This window comes from Xiphophorus couchianus, chromosome 24 (assembly GCF_001444195.1).
Source record: "Xiphophorus couchianus chromosome 24, X_couchianus-1.0, whole genome shotgun sequence".
In the NCBI taxonomy this organism is placed as follows: Eukaryota; Metazoa; Chordata; class Actinopteri; order Cyprinodontiformes; family Poeciliidae; genus Xiphophorus; species Xiphophorus couchianus.
In genome coordinates this window covers 7,711,951-7,727,642 of record NC_040251.1, presented here as the reverse complement: position 1 = coordinate 7,727,642, position 15,692 = coordinate 7,711,951, and the positions used below count along the sequence as shown (strand labels likewise).

At 34.3% G+C, this 15,692-nt stretch overlaps 1 protein-coding gene across 1 annotated transcript; it reads left to right on the top strand.

The window, feature by feature from the left end:
* Window positions 1–7,753: 7,753 nt before the first annotated feature.
* rps21 (ribosomal protein S21) lies at window positions 7,754–14,531 on the top strand. Its single transcript, XM_028011667.1, has 6 exons — window positions 7,754–7,873; window positions 8,230–8,311; window positions 9,929–9,992; window positions 11,922–11,993; window positions 14,023–14,078; window positions 14,464–14,531. The coding sequence occupies exons 2-6, from the start codon at window positions 8,262–8,264 to the stop codon at window positions 14,471–14,473; spliced, it is 252 nt and encodes an 83-aa protein (XP_027867468.1). The 5' UTR covers window positions 7,754–7,873; window positions 8,230–8,261; the 3' UTR covers window positions 14,474–14,531.
* The last annotated feature ends 1,161 nt before the right edge of the window (window positions 14,532–15,692 follow it).

The window sequence follows — 15,692 nt, the reverse complement described above, 5'->3', positions numbered from 1 at the left end:
TTTCTATAAAATGAGAAAAACACATTTCACAGTTAGAGAAAGAGGAAAAGTCCAGGAACTGATCTGAACTAATGTCACCATAAACGATAATATTGTTGTTTTGAGACCATTTTTAAGTAATATAATCGTAATGCAGAAACGTTTATTCATCTAAAAGATGAATAAACTTTAAATTTCAACACACATTTAACACTGGAACTGGAAGACAATTTAAATATCCAACATAAAAAACAAAACAACAAATAAAATAAATTATGAAGTCTCTGTGAACAAAATTACCCTTCAAAATAAGAGCTAGTTGAGACCAAAACACCAGACTGAAGATTTTCACCATCATTTTTGGTATAAATAAACGATGCAAATGGAAATGATTTATTATGCGATTCATTTTTTTATTATTGAGATCTAGATCTCATTTTAATCTGGGCAGAAATCTGCAACAACCTGTTACACAAAAGTAAAAGTAAACTAAAACACACGCACAAGTTTAAAACAAATTACACAACAGTTCAAAAGCAATGACACTGGTTGACAGAATCACAATAAGCAATTGATTTATTGATTGATTGATTTGTTGCAGCAGGCTTAAATATTATGTCATCATGTGACTTTGAACCCATCAATGCGTGGAGGCGCCATGATTTTCTCCATCTGAACAGAAACAGTTTCAGTTGCTACAGATAGAAACTAGAGATCAGGCCTGAACCTTCAGAAACACATAAAGACAGTTACAAAGTCGGCCTTCTGTCACCTCAACGACATAACCAGGATTGAAGGGCGAGTGAACAAACGGATTTTATGTGTATTTGCTTCATGATTTTGTTGACAGCATTTGATAAAATGTTATGTTTATTGCTTGTTTTGTAATTATTATGCTTTTGTGCTATAAAGCGCTTTGAACTGCCGTCTTTCTGAAATGTGCTGCTCTGACTCAGCTTGACGTCCTGGACTGATTCTCTGTACTCATGAACCTGTTCCTTGTTCTTGATTCATTTGCAGGTCAGGATCTGAACACTTCCCCATCCAACAGGCTGTGTGCTCCACCTGCGGCGACAACAACTTGGTCGCTAAGCCCATCCACATCGAGGTTTATGTTTTCGAACGGGTTCGCAACGGCACCGAGCACCACTGGTGCGGCTGTCCCGTAGAGGTGTCTGTCGGATGCACATGCGTCAAAAAGTGGAATATCACCTCCTAACTCTTCACTATTTATCTATTTATTTGTCTTTTTGATGTGTACACCACATACAATACAAGTATTTTTATTGAAATACTTAACTTTATTTTTATTGAAAAACGTCATTAAAATAGAAACACATGTCAGTGACATGAGATACATCTACATGTTTTCACATGTAATAAAATCTTCAGATATTCTTGTATTTTTTAGCATTTTGGTACATTTCAGAAAATGTTTTATAAGATATTCATTTTTGGAATATCATCTTTTTCATAGATAATATTTTTCTGTATTATGTCTTCTCTGGTGTTCTGTCCTGCAGAAAATTGAATGTATTTACTTGCTTGTCTTTGAGGTTGTTACTGCTGGGTCTTTCAAGAAAAAAGCAATAAATTATGAGTATTATCAGAAAGTGTTGACTTTTTGTTTTATTTTTGTATGTCACAGCAAATCACATCGATGGTCTCATTCTGAAGGGATGCATGTTTCAACATAATCAAGATAATTTAATTAGGATAAAGATAAAATAGTTTAATAAAACAACAAAATAATAATAAATGTCGACAACTTTTACCATTTTTCTTAAATTTTGTTGAAAATCATTTAGTGATTTAAACTGAAATTTTGCACAATGTTTGTTATTGTTGGAAAAAGTTTCTTTTTTTTATTAAATCATACAAAACATATTCTGTAAAACCTCACAATATTTCTTTTTTACGTTTCCCTGAACATCCCAGTTCAGGGAAACTAATAATGTTTAGCAATGAACAATAATAAAGACATATGTAGATAAAAACATTTTTTAAATAAAACTCAAAACCTTTATTTTATTTATAATAAATGTGTTATAAATGTTTTAAATAGATATAAGAGTGAGTATTTTGGTTTGGTTTCATCATCAGAATCTTTCAGTCGTCATAAAAATGTAGCAAAATAAAATTTTTAGTTCTTATTAAAAATGATCAAACATTTACTGGTTATTGGTGCAATAATAAATGTCATAAATCATATTTCTTTAGTTATTAAACACCATCTTGTGTGTAATTATTAATTAAATGACACTAAACTAAAATGATTTGTTTTATTGTCAACAACAACCTTTTTGGTATAAAGAGTCATTTTGATAATATATATATTTTATTTTTATAATAATCATTTCCTATGGGTTCCTGAAATTACTGTCCACCCAGTCATTACGGGATAACCGCCCCTTTAAAAGATCCTCTGATCTTTACTCCCAATTTATTTTCAAAATTTATTTAAACCTTTGTGTGATTCACGTACAAACACATTCGAGCCAAATAAAAATGTCTGATCACTTTAACTTTGTTAGATTTCATGTAGAAAAAAGTGCGATTCTCACGTTTAATAAAAAGAAAACTTTGCCATAATTTAATTCATATCCGAACGCTATTCCCATTTCCTACAGCAAATACTAGAAAAAGGAGCTGAAAACCTTTCTAAAAATTTAAAGTTACAATTTATTATTTTGCATTGAATGTGATAATATTCCACCTTTTGTCATGTTATGACCATGAACTTGTTTTTCATTTATTTATTTAATGTTATAATACAGTGGATGTAAAATAATACCTGGTTTACATTAATTTTTCCAAATAACTACATAAAAACTTTGACATGTTTTTATATTCAAAGCTGTAAGATTCTCGCATTGAACCTTGTCAGGTTTGTCTTAAAGACAAACAAAAAATGAAACTGTAATTGATGTTAAAACTTTAGTTGATGTGGTTTTATTATGACTTAATGAAATATTTTCTGCTTCCGAATAGTAATATCTCCCACATTTGTGACCTTTTTTTTGCTTGGTGACCTTTGGTAAGGTTGTGTTTCCACAATGCAAATAAAATTTTAATGCTGCATTTTGGAAATCATTGGAATGGTTTGATCCATAACCGTAGTAAAACAAGAGGAACTGAAACTCAAAAATATTTTTATAAATACATCTGTTTCTCATAAATGGAAAGGTGAGACACAGAAAATGACACCCGTTCATTTTTGACTGTGTTAGAAAATAACATTTAAAGTATTCAAACACTGAAACTCCAAATGAAAACCAAGCAGCACTGAAACTGAAAACTGTTCTCAATGAAACATATTTGAATAGCAAAGCTTCAATGTGTTGTGATCTGTGTTTTTCTGTGTTTATTTTTGAGTTTTCGGTGTCCTTGAGTCTCTTCGTTGTCCTGTCTCCCCTCGATTACTCCCAGGTGTTTCTCGTTCCCTGATTACCTTCCTGTGTATTTAGTGTCACCTGTGTGTCTGTGTCTTTGTCGGGTCCTTGTCTACCAACAGTCAGTTGTTTGTTTTTTCATTCATGTCCATTCGTGTACCTGTGCTACCAGTGCTGAGCTTTGTTTTCCCGCTGTGCAGTGCTGACAGGGTTTTGGACTGTTTTGAATATTCAGACATTATCATCATTAAACTCAGTTTTTTCACTTAAACCTGGATCCTCAGCGTCTGCCTCTCCACCTCACACTGCACCTCATGACTCAATGTCTGCAATCCAGATGCATTACATGATAAAAGTAAAAAATAAACATGGCATAATTGTTTTTTTTTATATATAAACAGTTTTGCCTAGGAATTTAAATCTGTCATGATTCATATCTGATAAGTGACAAAACAACGATGGACTGATAAACTGAGCTTTGCTTTTTTATTCAGACTGTTCTTGACAACGGACCAAAACAACCAGAACAGACCAGAACAACCAGAACAGACCAAAACTACCAGAACAGACCAAAACAACCAGAACAGACCAAAACAACCAGAACAGACCAAAACAACCAGAACAGACCAAAACAACCAGAACAGACCAAAACTACCAGAACAGACCAAAACTACCAGAACAGACCAGAACAACCAGAACAGACCAAAACTACCAGAACAGACCAAAACTACCAGAACAGACCAAAACGACCAGAACAGACCAAAACTATGGCGTCATAATCATTCCAAAAGTTGAGGTGGTAAAAGAGACCCCACGTGAGCATATGGGTCCGTTGTCAAGAAAACTGGTAGGGGGTTTGAGATCTATCCAGGTACACGCAGAAACAGGTGCAGGAAAGCCTGAAGGAAATAAAGCAATCTTGTGTTTTGATTTATAATGATTGAGTGTTTTGATAATGATTAAGTTGAATATGGATGAATACAATAGGTAAAATGACTGTATGTAAGTAATCACTGAATGATTTACTGAATGATTCTGAAGTGTACGAATCATGATCTGTAATAACATGACGACAATGAAATGATTAAGGTTTGATGATATATAATAAGTGAAAGAGGTGATTAATGCTTATGATTAATGCTTAATGGAAATATGCTTAATGGAAATCAGCACATAAGTTTTTAATAATTGACTGTGTTTAAAAGTTAATCAGAGAAAAGCACATAGTTTTTAATGTTAAAAGGAGAAGGAAAACTTGTGAGTTCCTGCTGTCGCAAGCAGTTCTGAACAGATGGCCAGACGCACAGGATGGGTGGGGCGGTATGGTTGGCTAAGAACAACACGCTGAGGAAAGGACGGTACTTTCCATCCCAGCCAGCAGACAGGAGGGGCCGAGACCACGTAAACTAACACTCCCCATACACATATATGGCAGAGAACTGTATATAAGCAGACGGAAAAGGAGAAGTTCTTGTTCTTTGTCTGCGGCACCGAAGTAGAGCTAACAGAAGAAGCAGATCGAGCAGACCACACCTTGGAGCCACGGGGAAAGCTGAAGCTTCTTGCCGCTAAAGGGAGACAAGTTCCAATCGTCCAACCCGGGTTCCTGATTCGATCGTCGGTCTCACCTCAACCCAAACATTGCAACAGACTTGGAGAAAGGACAAAGGTCCCGGAGGGATAAAAGAGTTGGGTTTTCAAAAGCAATTGAACCCTCTCTACTTTGTTTCCATTCTAAAGAGGATTTTTTCACACAAAGGATAAAGATTCAGACCAAGGTTTTCGGACGTTCCTGTTGCCAAAGATCCATCACCAACTGGGTATGAGTAGAATTCGCTTCCTAAAAAGCTATCTCAGAATCTGCGACATAGGTTAGGGAAAGAGACAGGAGGGTATGATTATACATGTTGATCTTATTACACTGCTCTTGACTTGTATACAATTGATTATTGATTTGTATGTCACATACCCCTGCTTAAGCTTGCTTAATAAATTCTTACTCTAAAATTCTAATGAAGTTGGTGGACATTGGAATTAATTGAGTCATTTAATCATTTTTTCAGTTCTTTTAATAAAGGTAAAACTAAGGTACATGGTTCTAGTGAAAAGGAGGCTTCATAATTTCCTTTGGTGAGAGTAAAATAATGACCCAGGGACTTACATCCAAGTCACTAAATTTTATCTAGCCGGTTCCAAGAGCAAGTTATATTTTAGAAAGCGAGCTACCGTTAACAGGAGTGGTTATTGGAATTACGCAGCTGTGAGGGCTACTCAGCTGACTGTTTCTTAACTGAAAAGGGTCGTAACTTCTGGATTGGAGGTAGTTAGAGCTAGACGAATCGCTTTCGACACCAGTTTAAATAGATTATCTCTTATAGATCTCTTTTAGGGTAATACCCAGGTCTTAGAGATTTTCCGGACCTGTTAGACAGAGAACTGGTCAGTAGTCAGCCCCGGAGGGTTGTGATGAAGTGGGCGGGGCTAGCTATTGCAGGATAACGGACACCGTACGTCGAAGAATTTCTCTGCTTGCTGGAGAAAATCTCTACTCTGCTCGGTTATCATGATTACCAAAATGCACTTGTATGGCGTCACACAAGTTTTGTGTGACGCCATACAAAACTTTTGTATTTTGTATGGCGTCAAAATTGTCATTAACGTTCACCATACCAGAATAGACCAAAACAACAACAATGGACCAAAACAAGAAGAACGGACCAAAACAACACCCACATTGGGACAGACGAGGACCGTGTCGACCCACCTCCTGTTCTTTCCTACAAACTACAAAAATTATTTAATTCAACTCTTCTTTCAGTCACATAGGAAGAATTTTCAAGCAAGAAAGGCTCAAGTTTAAATCCAGATTTTGACCAAAATCTTAATTTTATTTTAGATACAGATTCAGATTTATTTGTCAAAAAATGAGCAATTGATGTTACAGCAAGTATAAAAACTAAAAGACAAAGTATCAATGTAAAGAAAAAAAAACATACCAAAAAGGACGTCAAATACAAATAATGGGAAGAGAACAGCAGTTTACATTATTGTCCACCAAAAGTTGCTACAAACACTAACAATCAGGTGTGAGTCCTCCAACCTTGTCCTGCATTAAAAAGAGAAACTGCTGTGGGAACAAAATAGTGCTTGTACCTACAATTTTATTTATTTTTATTTTTTGAGACATTGGAAGTGATGGTGCGTTCAGGATCATTGCCCTGCTGCATGACCACACATTTTTTTCCCTCACAGAGACCTCACAGTTCATGTTTCAGGTCTTAAAGCAGCAAAGCAACCCCACATCATCACACCCCCACCTCCATGTTTGACTGTGGGTTTACTAATATTAGAGTTAAGCTAGATGGGGAAAAACACCTTCCAGAAACATCTGGGGTTTTTTTTTTTATCTCAAACAGAGATCACGTCTACTGGTTTTCAGTAACTGTGAGACGAGGCTTTGTGTTTCTTTTTTGCTGGAAACATTTGGCCTTGAAGTTCTTCCATAGAGGCAATTATTCCAGTGTTTTCCTTATTGTTTACCATATAAACCATGACCTTAATGAATGAGGCCTGTTGTTTTCCCTTAATGAATTAATCATAATTTAACATTTTTTTGTTTTCAATCTGTTTTTCTCTGTCTAATTATACATTCTAGTTGATTATATAAAACATTTAAATGTAACAATTAAAACAAGAAATGTGTAATAGTGCAGATTCTTTTCAGAACATTAAAAAATAGTTCAGAAGTTATTAGGAATAAAAAAACTCATTTTATTTGCATTCTGCCACTATATACAGTACAGACCAAAGGTTTGGACACACCTTTTAATTCAATGAGTTTCCTTTATTTTCATGACTATTGACATTGTAGATTCACACTGAAGGCATCAAAACTATGAATAACACATGTGGAAATATGCACTAAGCAAAAAAGTGTAAAACAACTGAAAATAGCCCTTATATTCTAGTTTCTTCAAAGTAACAACCTTTTGCTGTGATTACTGCTTTGCACACACTCTGCATTTTCTTGATGAGCTACAAGAGGTAGTCACCTGAAATGGTTTTCACTTCATATGTGTGCCCTGTCAGGTTAATAAGTGGGATTTCTTGCCTTATAAAGTCATGAAAATAAAGAAAACCCATTGAATTAGAAGGTGTGTCCAAACTTTTGGTCTGTACTGTACATATTTTAAACTGCTTTCTGCTGCTATTTTCAATGTATAAGATAAAAATAGAAAAATAAAAGCAATCTCCGGTATTTTCTTAAACCTTGTTTTGTTTTTTGGTTCTGTTTGTGTAAAGTTGTATTTTCTGCTCTTCAAAACATTGTTCAAAGCATTGTTTTTTAATAAGGAAAACATGTAGACACAAATTTCTGTGCACTTGGTGTTTGTGATTGCAGCTAAAAACCAGCAGGTGGCGATAAAAACATTAAGGGATTTTTCTTTTTCATTTCCGGAAAAACAGCTCTTCCTTTTCCTGTCGGCCATTTGTCGTAAGCGGTGGGTATCTCCTCGGCTCTGGTTTCTAAATGTTCTAAAACTCCGCTTTCAGTTTATCACGGCAGTGTTTTATGGTTATTAATGTAGTTAATGTTATATTGAACTGTCTGGTTGTTACTTGTTGTCGCTAGCTGCTGTTATGTTGCGTGAATAAAGGATGTTCGTGTGTGTAAAGCAGCCGCATGCGGCCGTGCTGTCCGCATGCTAACGGGGTTAGCCGCTAGCTGCTCTGTTAGTCTCTGGCTCCCGTCATCACATCCATGTCTGCATTTTGCTTCTTGGCTTTCTAAAATCACATTTCCTTCAAACCATTCGGCTATAGAGTCCAGTGGTCACGTTTTTTGTTTGTTTTCCAGGTTTGTAGTCGACCTCCTGCACAACCTTCAAAATGCAGAACGACGCTGGTGAATTTGTGGACCTGTACGTCCCACGCAAATGGTGAGTTTTTATAATTATTCAGCTGAACAGTAGCTACAGCTTAATTTACACGATGCTATGTCGGTCAGTTTTAAACTAAAGAAGCTGCATAATTATAAACATTCTCTTGTTTTTTTCCTTTCCTGTATTTATATTAAAACTTCTCAAATGTTTCTGACTCAAAACTGAAGAATTACATGATTGTCAGTATGTTTGTTATATAAATGATTAGCATTTTCACTGGTTATAAAAAGGCCAATTTTTGAATAGACAATCTGCAATGAGGCAATTAAAGTTCTTTTATATGATGAAAATATAAAGAAACTATATATTGAAGTGGCAGAAAAAAGAAAGGGTGGAATAATTGATCAACATAATTTTATTTTAAAGGGATAAAACTGTAAAGCTCTTATAAAACGCTGAAACTTAATTGCAGAATCTTTAAACAAGATAAAATGTTTACTTCCCTTAAATAAAACAAAAAGTGGAGGTGACCTTGAATGGGACATTTTTTGTCATTTAGGAGTATATGTATATATTTTTAATATTTTTATTTTTACTCTTTAAAATAAAATGCATAAAGTGACAAATACAATATAATGCACCTCCAGATCTATAGGAAATGTTTACAAGTAGTGATTTGCATCATCTGCTTGAATAGAAACTTTTTAAATGCATAATTCTCTTTTAAAGTAATATTTGCTTTTTTTCTAATGTTCAAGCTTTTGGCTTCTCTATAATCTAAGTGTGATGGAGCTGCAGTGAATTAAACACTGTTATGTCAAGTGTGCTACTTTCCCTTCAATTACTTGGAATACATTTTTTATTTTTATTTCTTCATTGCCAACTTCACATTTGAAAGCATTTTTTTTATTTAAAACTTCAGGAAAGTGAAGCATTTTTTGTCAGATCTCAGTTTTGGAGAACAACCATAGAAACATAGTTCAGTTTAAAATCATCTAAACTGGGCGTGGTCAGATGTGTTGTAGTTTATTTTGCATCCACGAACAGATAATTAGTTTTCAGTTATGATTAAGCCATAAATGATTCTTATAGCTATTACAGATTCAGATTTAAAATGATGTTTCTTTTAGAAGAGTTGCTGGTTCGACTCTTGTAAATTGAATTTATACCACAGATTTAATCTGTTTCCAACCCTGCAGTCCTAGTTAGTCTGCTGCGTTTGTTTTCAGGAAGACGGTAAAGAGAGGAGAGATCAGATCTGAATCACTCGCTGAACAGCAGCTCATTGTCATTTCTTCTGCTCCTTCACCTGCTGGACAGCTTGTTGCCTCTAATAGGGCAAGCTGTTTAACACTTAATAGTCACAGGGAACCTTAAATGTAAATCTGTCAGGGGTAGGAATAATTATGTTCACCTTTGGTATACCAGTTATTCTAAATTATGTAATTCTCACCAGCCAAGTCTGGATTTTTAAAACTAAGGTCGACAATTTCTGGCGTTGTGAGGAAACTTTTCCCAAAAGTGTTACCTTTGGACAAATTAAATGTACAAAAACTAAAAATTGCAACATACTCTCTAATTCAACCGCATTTTGTCTAATTCCAATAAAATATGAGCTTGTTATATATGTGTACCGCTCTGCCACTGACAGATCAACTAAATCTGTTGTTGCAGCTCTGCGAGCAACAGAATCATCGGCGCCAAGGACCACGCCTCCATCCAGATCAACATCGCTGAGGTAAAGTCAGAATATTACAGCTTTTCGGTTCGTCTGGCCTGTTTGTGCCACGCTGGTGTTTTCTCTGCTCCGCTAAATTAAACTGAACTTTCGGTTTATAAAGGAATCTCAACTCCAGTTTCAGTCTAAGGCAAACCACTGTTTTTAGTTTTTAAAAATTACAATAATTATTTTTATTTCCCAGATTTTGAAAGCCAAAAATAATCATAAAAAATTTACATTTAATATATTTTATTTGGCTCAGAAGTCGGCATGGATTTGTGGTTAAATAAAAAAGAAATCATTTCAAATATCGTCATCTGGAGTTTTTGATGATCAGACGTCACAGGTGTGTTGATTGTTGCTAAACTTTATTTTTATTGCTTTGTGTTGAGTAGATTAAAGAAAATGTATCTGCTGCTCGGCTCAGTCACTAACTCCATCAAAATAAATGTATACCTATATTTTAATATAGTATTGACCAGATCTGTCATGTTCAATTTTACTGAACAATATATTGTCCCAGAAGTTATTGCGATAAATGATAATATTGCTGTTTTAAGACCATGTAATATAATGTTTATGGCATAATATTACAAGAACACTTTCTCAAAGATCAATAAACTTTCATTTCTAATTGACAATTAGCACTGGAAACTGGAAGACATTTTAAATATCCCAAATAAATAACTAAAACTACAGAAACAAATAAAATGGATTATGAAGTCTCTCTAAACAAACTTTTCCTTCAAATAGAAAAGGAAAAACACCAGGCGGAAGATTTTTATCATCCAGTTTTTGGTAGAAAGAGAGAAAAGAAAAAAACAATAAATTTATTCAAATGGAAATTATTGAGCTCGTTTTCATTTATCATGCGATTGATTTAGACAGCATTATTTAATCTTGCTTATTCTCTGTAATTGTTTTCTTGCTGGACTTTTTTGCCAGTCAAAACTTTTATTTTCACACATCTTCGTGTTTTGACAAGTTGCTAATACAGGGTTTCTGCAGGTTTCACCAACTCAAGCTTAAGGTTTTTAAGAGCTTAAGACCTTTATAATTTAAATTTAAGACCTACGATATTCATGACTAAATAGCGAAGTTAGCTACCAATGGTATGTTAGCAGCTAGCCAGCAAGAAAAAACTAAACTTTTTTATGACCTTTTTTTGTGTGCATATAATTAAATGTGCCAGGTAGTGAAGAAAAAGATTAAAAAGAGTGGTAAATAAACTAAAGTAAAAATCTGACTAGATTTTTTGTTTATCTCACAAGTGGTACCATTTCTTTCATAAAGCTCATAAAAAGTCTTAAATTTGAGTTATTGAAAACCTGACAAACCGACGCTCGATTCCTTTTATTGAATTTTATTTGGCAGATTTGGAAAACACTTCATTCTCCTCATGAAGTATCAACCAGACACAGGTTGAGGTTAAGAGATCAGATGTTAAAAGTTTTAATGTCATCTGCAAAGTTTTAGAGCTGCTTTGCTCCCTCTGGTGGTGACGTAGCGGTACTACAAGCTGGAAAGCCATGCAGTAAAAACATCCGAACATCCATTGAATGTTTAACGAAGCTGATGAGCATGAATGAGGCGGCCGTGATTTAGGTGTAATTTGCATAAATTAGATTTCAACATTAAACGGCTGTTGAGGAAAAAAATCTCCGTTGCTGTTGAGTCCCTGTTGCTGGAAGCTGATAATCAACCAGACGTTTGTCAACATGAAACAGAACCAGATTGATAATCATCCTGTAAAGTTTCACTTCAGTGTCGAGTTTTGCTGTAAACATGTTGTTGTTGTTGGGACTCGGGTTGAGCTGACCGGGTCACGCACTTCTGCTTATTTTAACGCTAACATGCAAATCAAACCCTTCTGTTTCCACTTAATGAGACGTTTTTCCCTCTCTAAAGGGTAAATATGAGTTCCTCTGTTTGGTTTTCTCCCTTTAGGTCGACAAAGTGACCGGCCGCTTCAACGGTCAGTCCAAGACCTACGCCATCTGTGGAGCCATTCGCAGGATGGTACGTCTACAGCTGCTGGAAACACAAACAAAGAGCAGATTTCAACCTTCTTCTGCATTCATCAAAACACAGAAACACATTTCTCTATACACAGGAACTTAGTTAAACTAAACTGTTAAAATATTTTTAGTTTTTAGCTGATAAATAAACCTTTTTCAAACGTAGTTTATTTTAATAAGTATTCAAAAGAAGACGAAATAGCAATAATATTGTCAAAAATTTTAATAGAACAATGAATAAAATACTAAAAACTAAATAATTGCCAAGAAAAATTAATTTTACACAAATTATTGATTTTAGCAGTAGAACTCACCCAACACTTGTGCATATTTTTCTTTTTATACAATATTAGAAATGCATTAAAGGTAGAAATAACTCATTTTTAAAATAAGAATATAAACATTTTATTGCTTAAAAAACAATATCAGCATTCCTTTAGTGAACATTTGATCATTTGTAGCAAAGGAAAAATATTTCAAACATCAACATTTCTGCTTGATTTAACTTCAGTACATTGCAGAACTAATCAGTTTATTTTTTTAGATAAATCAAGATTTTCTTTTTTACAGAATTTAAATCAGGTGAAGCTAAAACTGCTAATTAAAAAGTTCTGGATAGAAAATATTTACAAATAAAGGATTTTTTTCATCTTAAAAACTAAATGTTTATAATTTTGTTTAGTTTTTTTTTCTCCCTTTTTTGAGTCTTCAAACTCCAATTAATTAATCAATAGCTAAATTAGTTGACAGTTATTTCAATTTCATCATGATTAGTTTGATTAATCGCTTCAGCTCTAATGCTTTTATAAGCTGATCTTTTCAGACATTTTTGTTAATTTGATGCATTTGCTTTTTATTTTATTCTAGAAACAAATTTCCATCAACATTTTTAAAACTTTAACACCTTTTAAATTTGCTGGAGTATTAGTCAATGTTTTTTATTTAGTCGGGGTCTAGTTGGGTCAGAATTATGCATAAAGTGTGAAAAATATTAATATATTTATCGTTTAATAAAGTGTTCTGAAGTATTATGAACATCTAGTTGTAGTTTATTTTGTGATTGTTTTTTTAGGACATTTCTCTTTAACTTGTATGTGAAGTTCCAGATAAACGGACCCCTTGGTTTTAGCGGCAGGTGCTTTCAGACGGGACTCTTTCCACTCACAACGCGGCTCTGTTTGACTTTTTTTATTTTGTCTTACCTGTGGTACTTTCCTGTATCATTAAACAACTGCTGCGTTTTGATTGGCTGAAGAACACGCAGGTTTATTCCCCAAGCTAAAGGTTCCTCGTGTTAAAAGGAACCAAATCAGTTTCATAACTGTTCAAACAAAGCAGGAAAGATGAACCACTAAGTTGCAGAGTTGCAGCCATAAATGTTTTCACCCTCTTAACAAAATGACACCAGGAAAGGCCGACCCGCTTCCTGTTGGCGCTCCAAACCCAGGAATGTGTTGAAGGTTTCGTCGTGCTTTAGACTAAACTTAATGGCAGCTCTCAGAATGTGAAAACACACCGTGCTTCACTGAGTACCGAGTCCATAAGAACCCGGAGCCGGGTTCCCTGAGTGGTTCACATGGTCTGATCCGCCAGCAGACAGTACACCTTCACTGGTTCTGACTGGGAACGTTACAGAAGACGTCCCCAGTTCTTTCTTTCCTCCCCCCCCCCCAGTTCAGGGCCACTGGGGGGGGAAATGGATTCGGACGTTTTTTCTCAGAATTCTGATGGATTTTTGTTTTTGTTTGTTTTTCTCCGAATCCTGATGATAATTTCTTTTCCTGATTATCCAGATGTTTTTTGCTGAGAATTTTGACGGGTTTAAGTCAGTTTTGACTTTTTTTGGGGTCCGAATCCTGATGATTTTTCTTAGAATTCTCACTATTCTAACTTTAAGCTCAGAATTCTGACTTTTTCCTAAGAATTTGAGAAAAAGTCCAGAATAATTTTTTTTTCTTGGCCCCTTTTCTCTTCTGTATAAAGTGAATAAAATCAGTGGAGTTGGAACCTGAACTTTCCTGTTTCTGCAGGGAGAATCTGACGACTCCATCCTGAGGCTGGCCAAGGACGACGGCGTTGTTGCAAAGTAGGAATATATTCTCTAGTTTTCAACTTGAGAATATAATCAGGTTCAGATTATTCAGATGCTAACTGTCCTGTTATAAACAAAGTGTTAAGCTAAAACTGTTCTAATTGGACAAAAGAACCAAATCTAGAATCTAACAAAGTTTAATTCGTCTGCAAAAACTAAAGTTTATTCATCCACATTATTAATTAATCTTTTCTGTGAAAAGATTTTAAGTATAAATAGTAATTAGCCTGTTGGATATTTCAAATATTGCGTTACTGAAACGTAACCAAAATATCAGATGGTTTTGCTGTAAGATGCATTTAATACATAAAGTTGATTTGTTTTTGGTAATTATTTTATGCTCTAACTTTTCTTTTTTTATTATTATTCCGACTTGCAGGAACTTCTGAGTGTCACATTGGATGGATCTGTGGAACGTTTGTTAAATAAAATGGAAGAAAAAAGCAACATTTTGTTTGTGTTTCATTAACCGGTGAATATTTTGAACCTGTTATATATTTTGAATATTTTGAACCAGCTTTGAATTGTTGCTTTTAACAGTTCCTGGCCTGTCAGATGAGTGGATTATCTGGGATTAGCAGATTATACGTATAAAATAAAATGTGATTTTCTTTTTACGCTTTATTCAGCAGTAAATTGCAGATAAATTAAGATATTTTTAGTCATTTATATGCTAAATATGTCTGTCATGGGTTGAATATCAGCTGCTAGTAAATGAGAAACATTGTGCATTTAAAAATGGGTTTATGTTTTTATTTAGGTTCATGATATATCTCATCTGTGAGACGTTTTTGAGTTATTTAGTGTGCAAGACCATTAATCCTGCAAGAACGATTCCTTGTTTTGAAGATTTTCACTGTGTGACATTACATTCCCAGAAGATTTATTTTTTTTGTTGAGGTTTTCAAATCTTAACCTGTTGGAGTTATCGGCTTTAAATATTAATAACTGGTCTATACTTGGGTTCTGCCATGTTTATAACCCAGAGACATTTTTCACTTTCAGTCCAGCATCTAACCTGCTTAGAGCCACAAAGCATTTATTTTTTTATTCTACTAAATTAAATTTTTCTTTAAGAACCACTGAGTCATTTATATTTATAGACATTAAGATAAAGAACAATAGAAGATATATCTGGAAAATAATGCAAAAAAAAAAAGTATTTCCCACAAAAATATGAAATAAATCTCAAATTTTACTGCTATTGAGGAAATTCAATGAAAGTCGTTACTTTAAAAAAAAACATTTCTAAAACCTACATTTCTTTTTATATATATGTTAAGGTAATTTGATTTTAGCTATTTAAGTTAAAAGCCATTTTAAAAAGTCAGATTCTGGAGCCTCAGATTAACTAGATTTACTTCAATAAAAGGAGAAAATCATTTCTTTGTGACTTGAGCTGCCATGTTTCGGGTTTTCTGGTTTAATTTCAAGATGCAGTTAATTTTTCCGCCACCAGGGGGCAGCATTTGATAAATCGCACGCAGAAGAAGACTTGCCCCTCATTGATGCCGCTGTGGTGATTTACGAACAATAACTGAGTTATTTTAATCTTTATAGACGGTTAGTTACATCAGGGGTGTCCAAAGTATTTCAGAGGAACATTTT

Coding starts and splice junctions, on each gene's coding strand:
- rps21 (XM_028011667.1), top strand. CDS start 8,262: ATGCAGAACGACGCTGGTGAATTTGTGGACCTGTACGTCCCACGCAAA. Junction 9,993..11,921: donor TCCAGATCAACATCGCTGAG/GTAAAGTCAGAA, acceptor TTCTCCCTTTAG/GTCGACAAAGTGACCGGCCG. Junction 11,994..14,022: donor GTGGAGCCATTCGCAGGATG/GTACGTCTACAG, acceptor CTGTTTCTGCAG/GGAGAATCTGACGACTCCAT.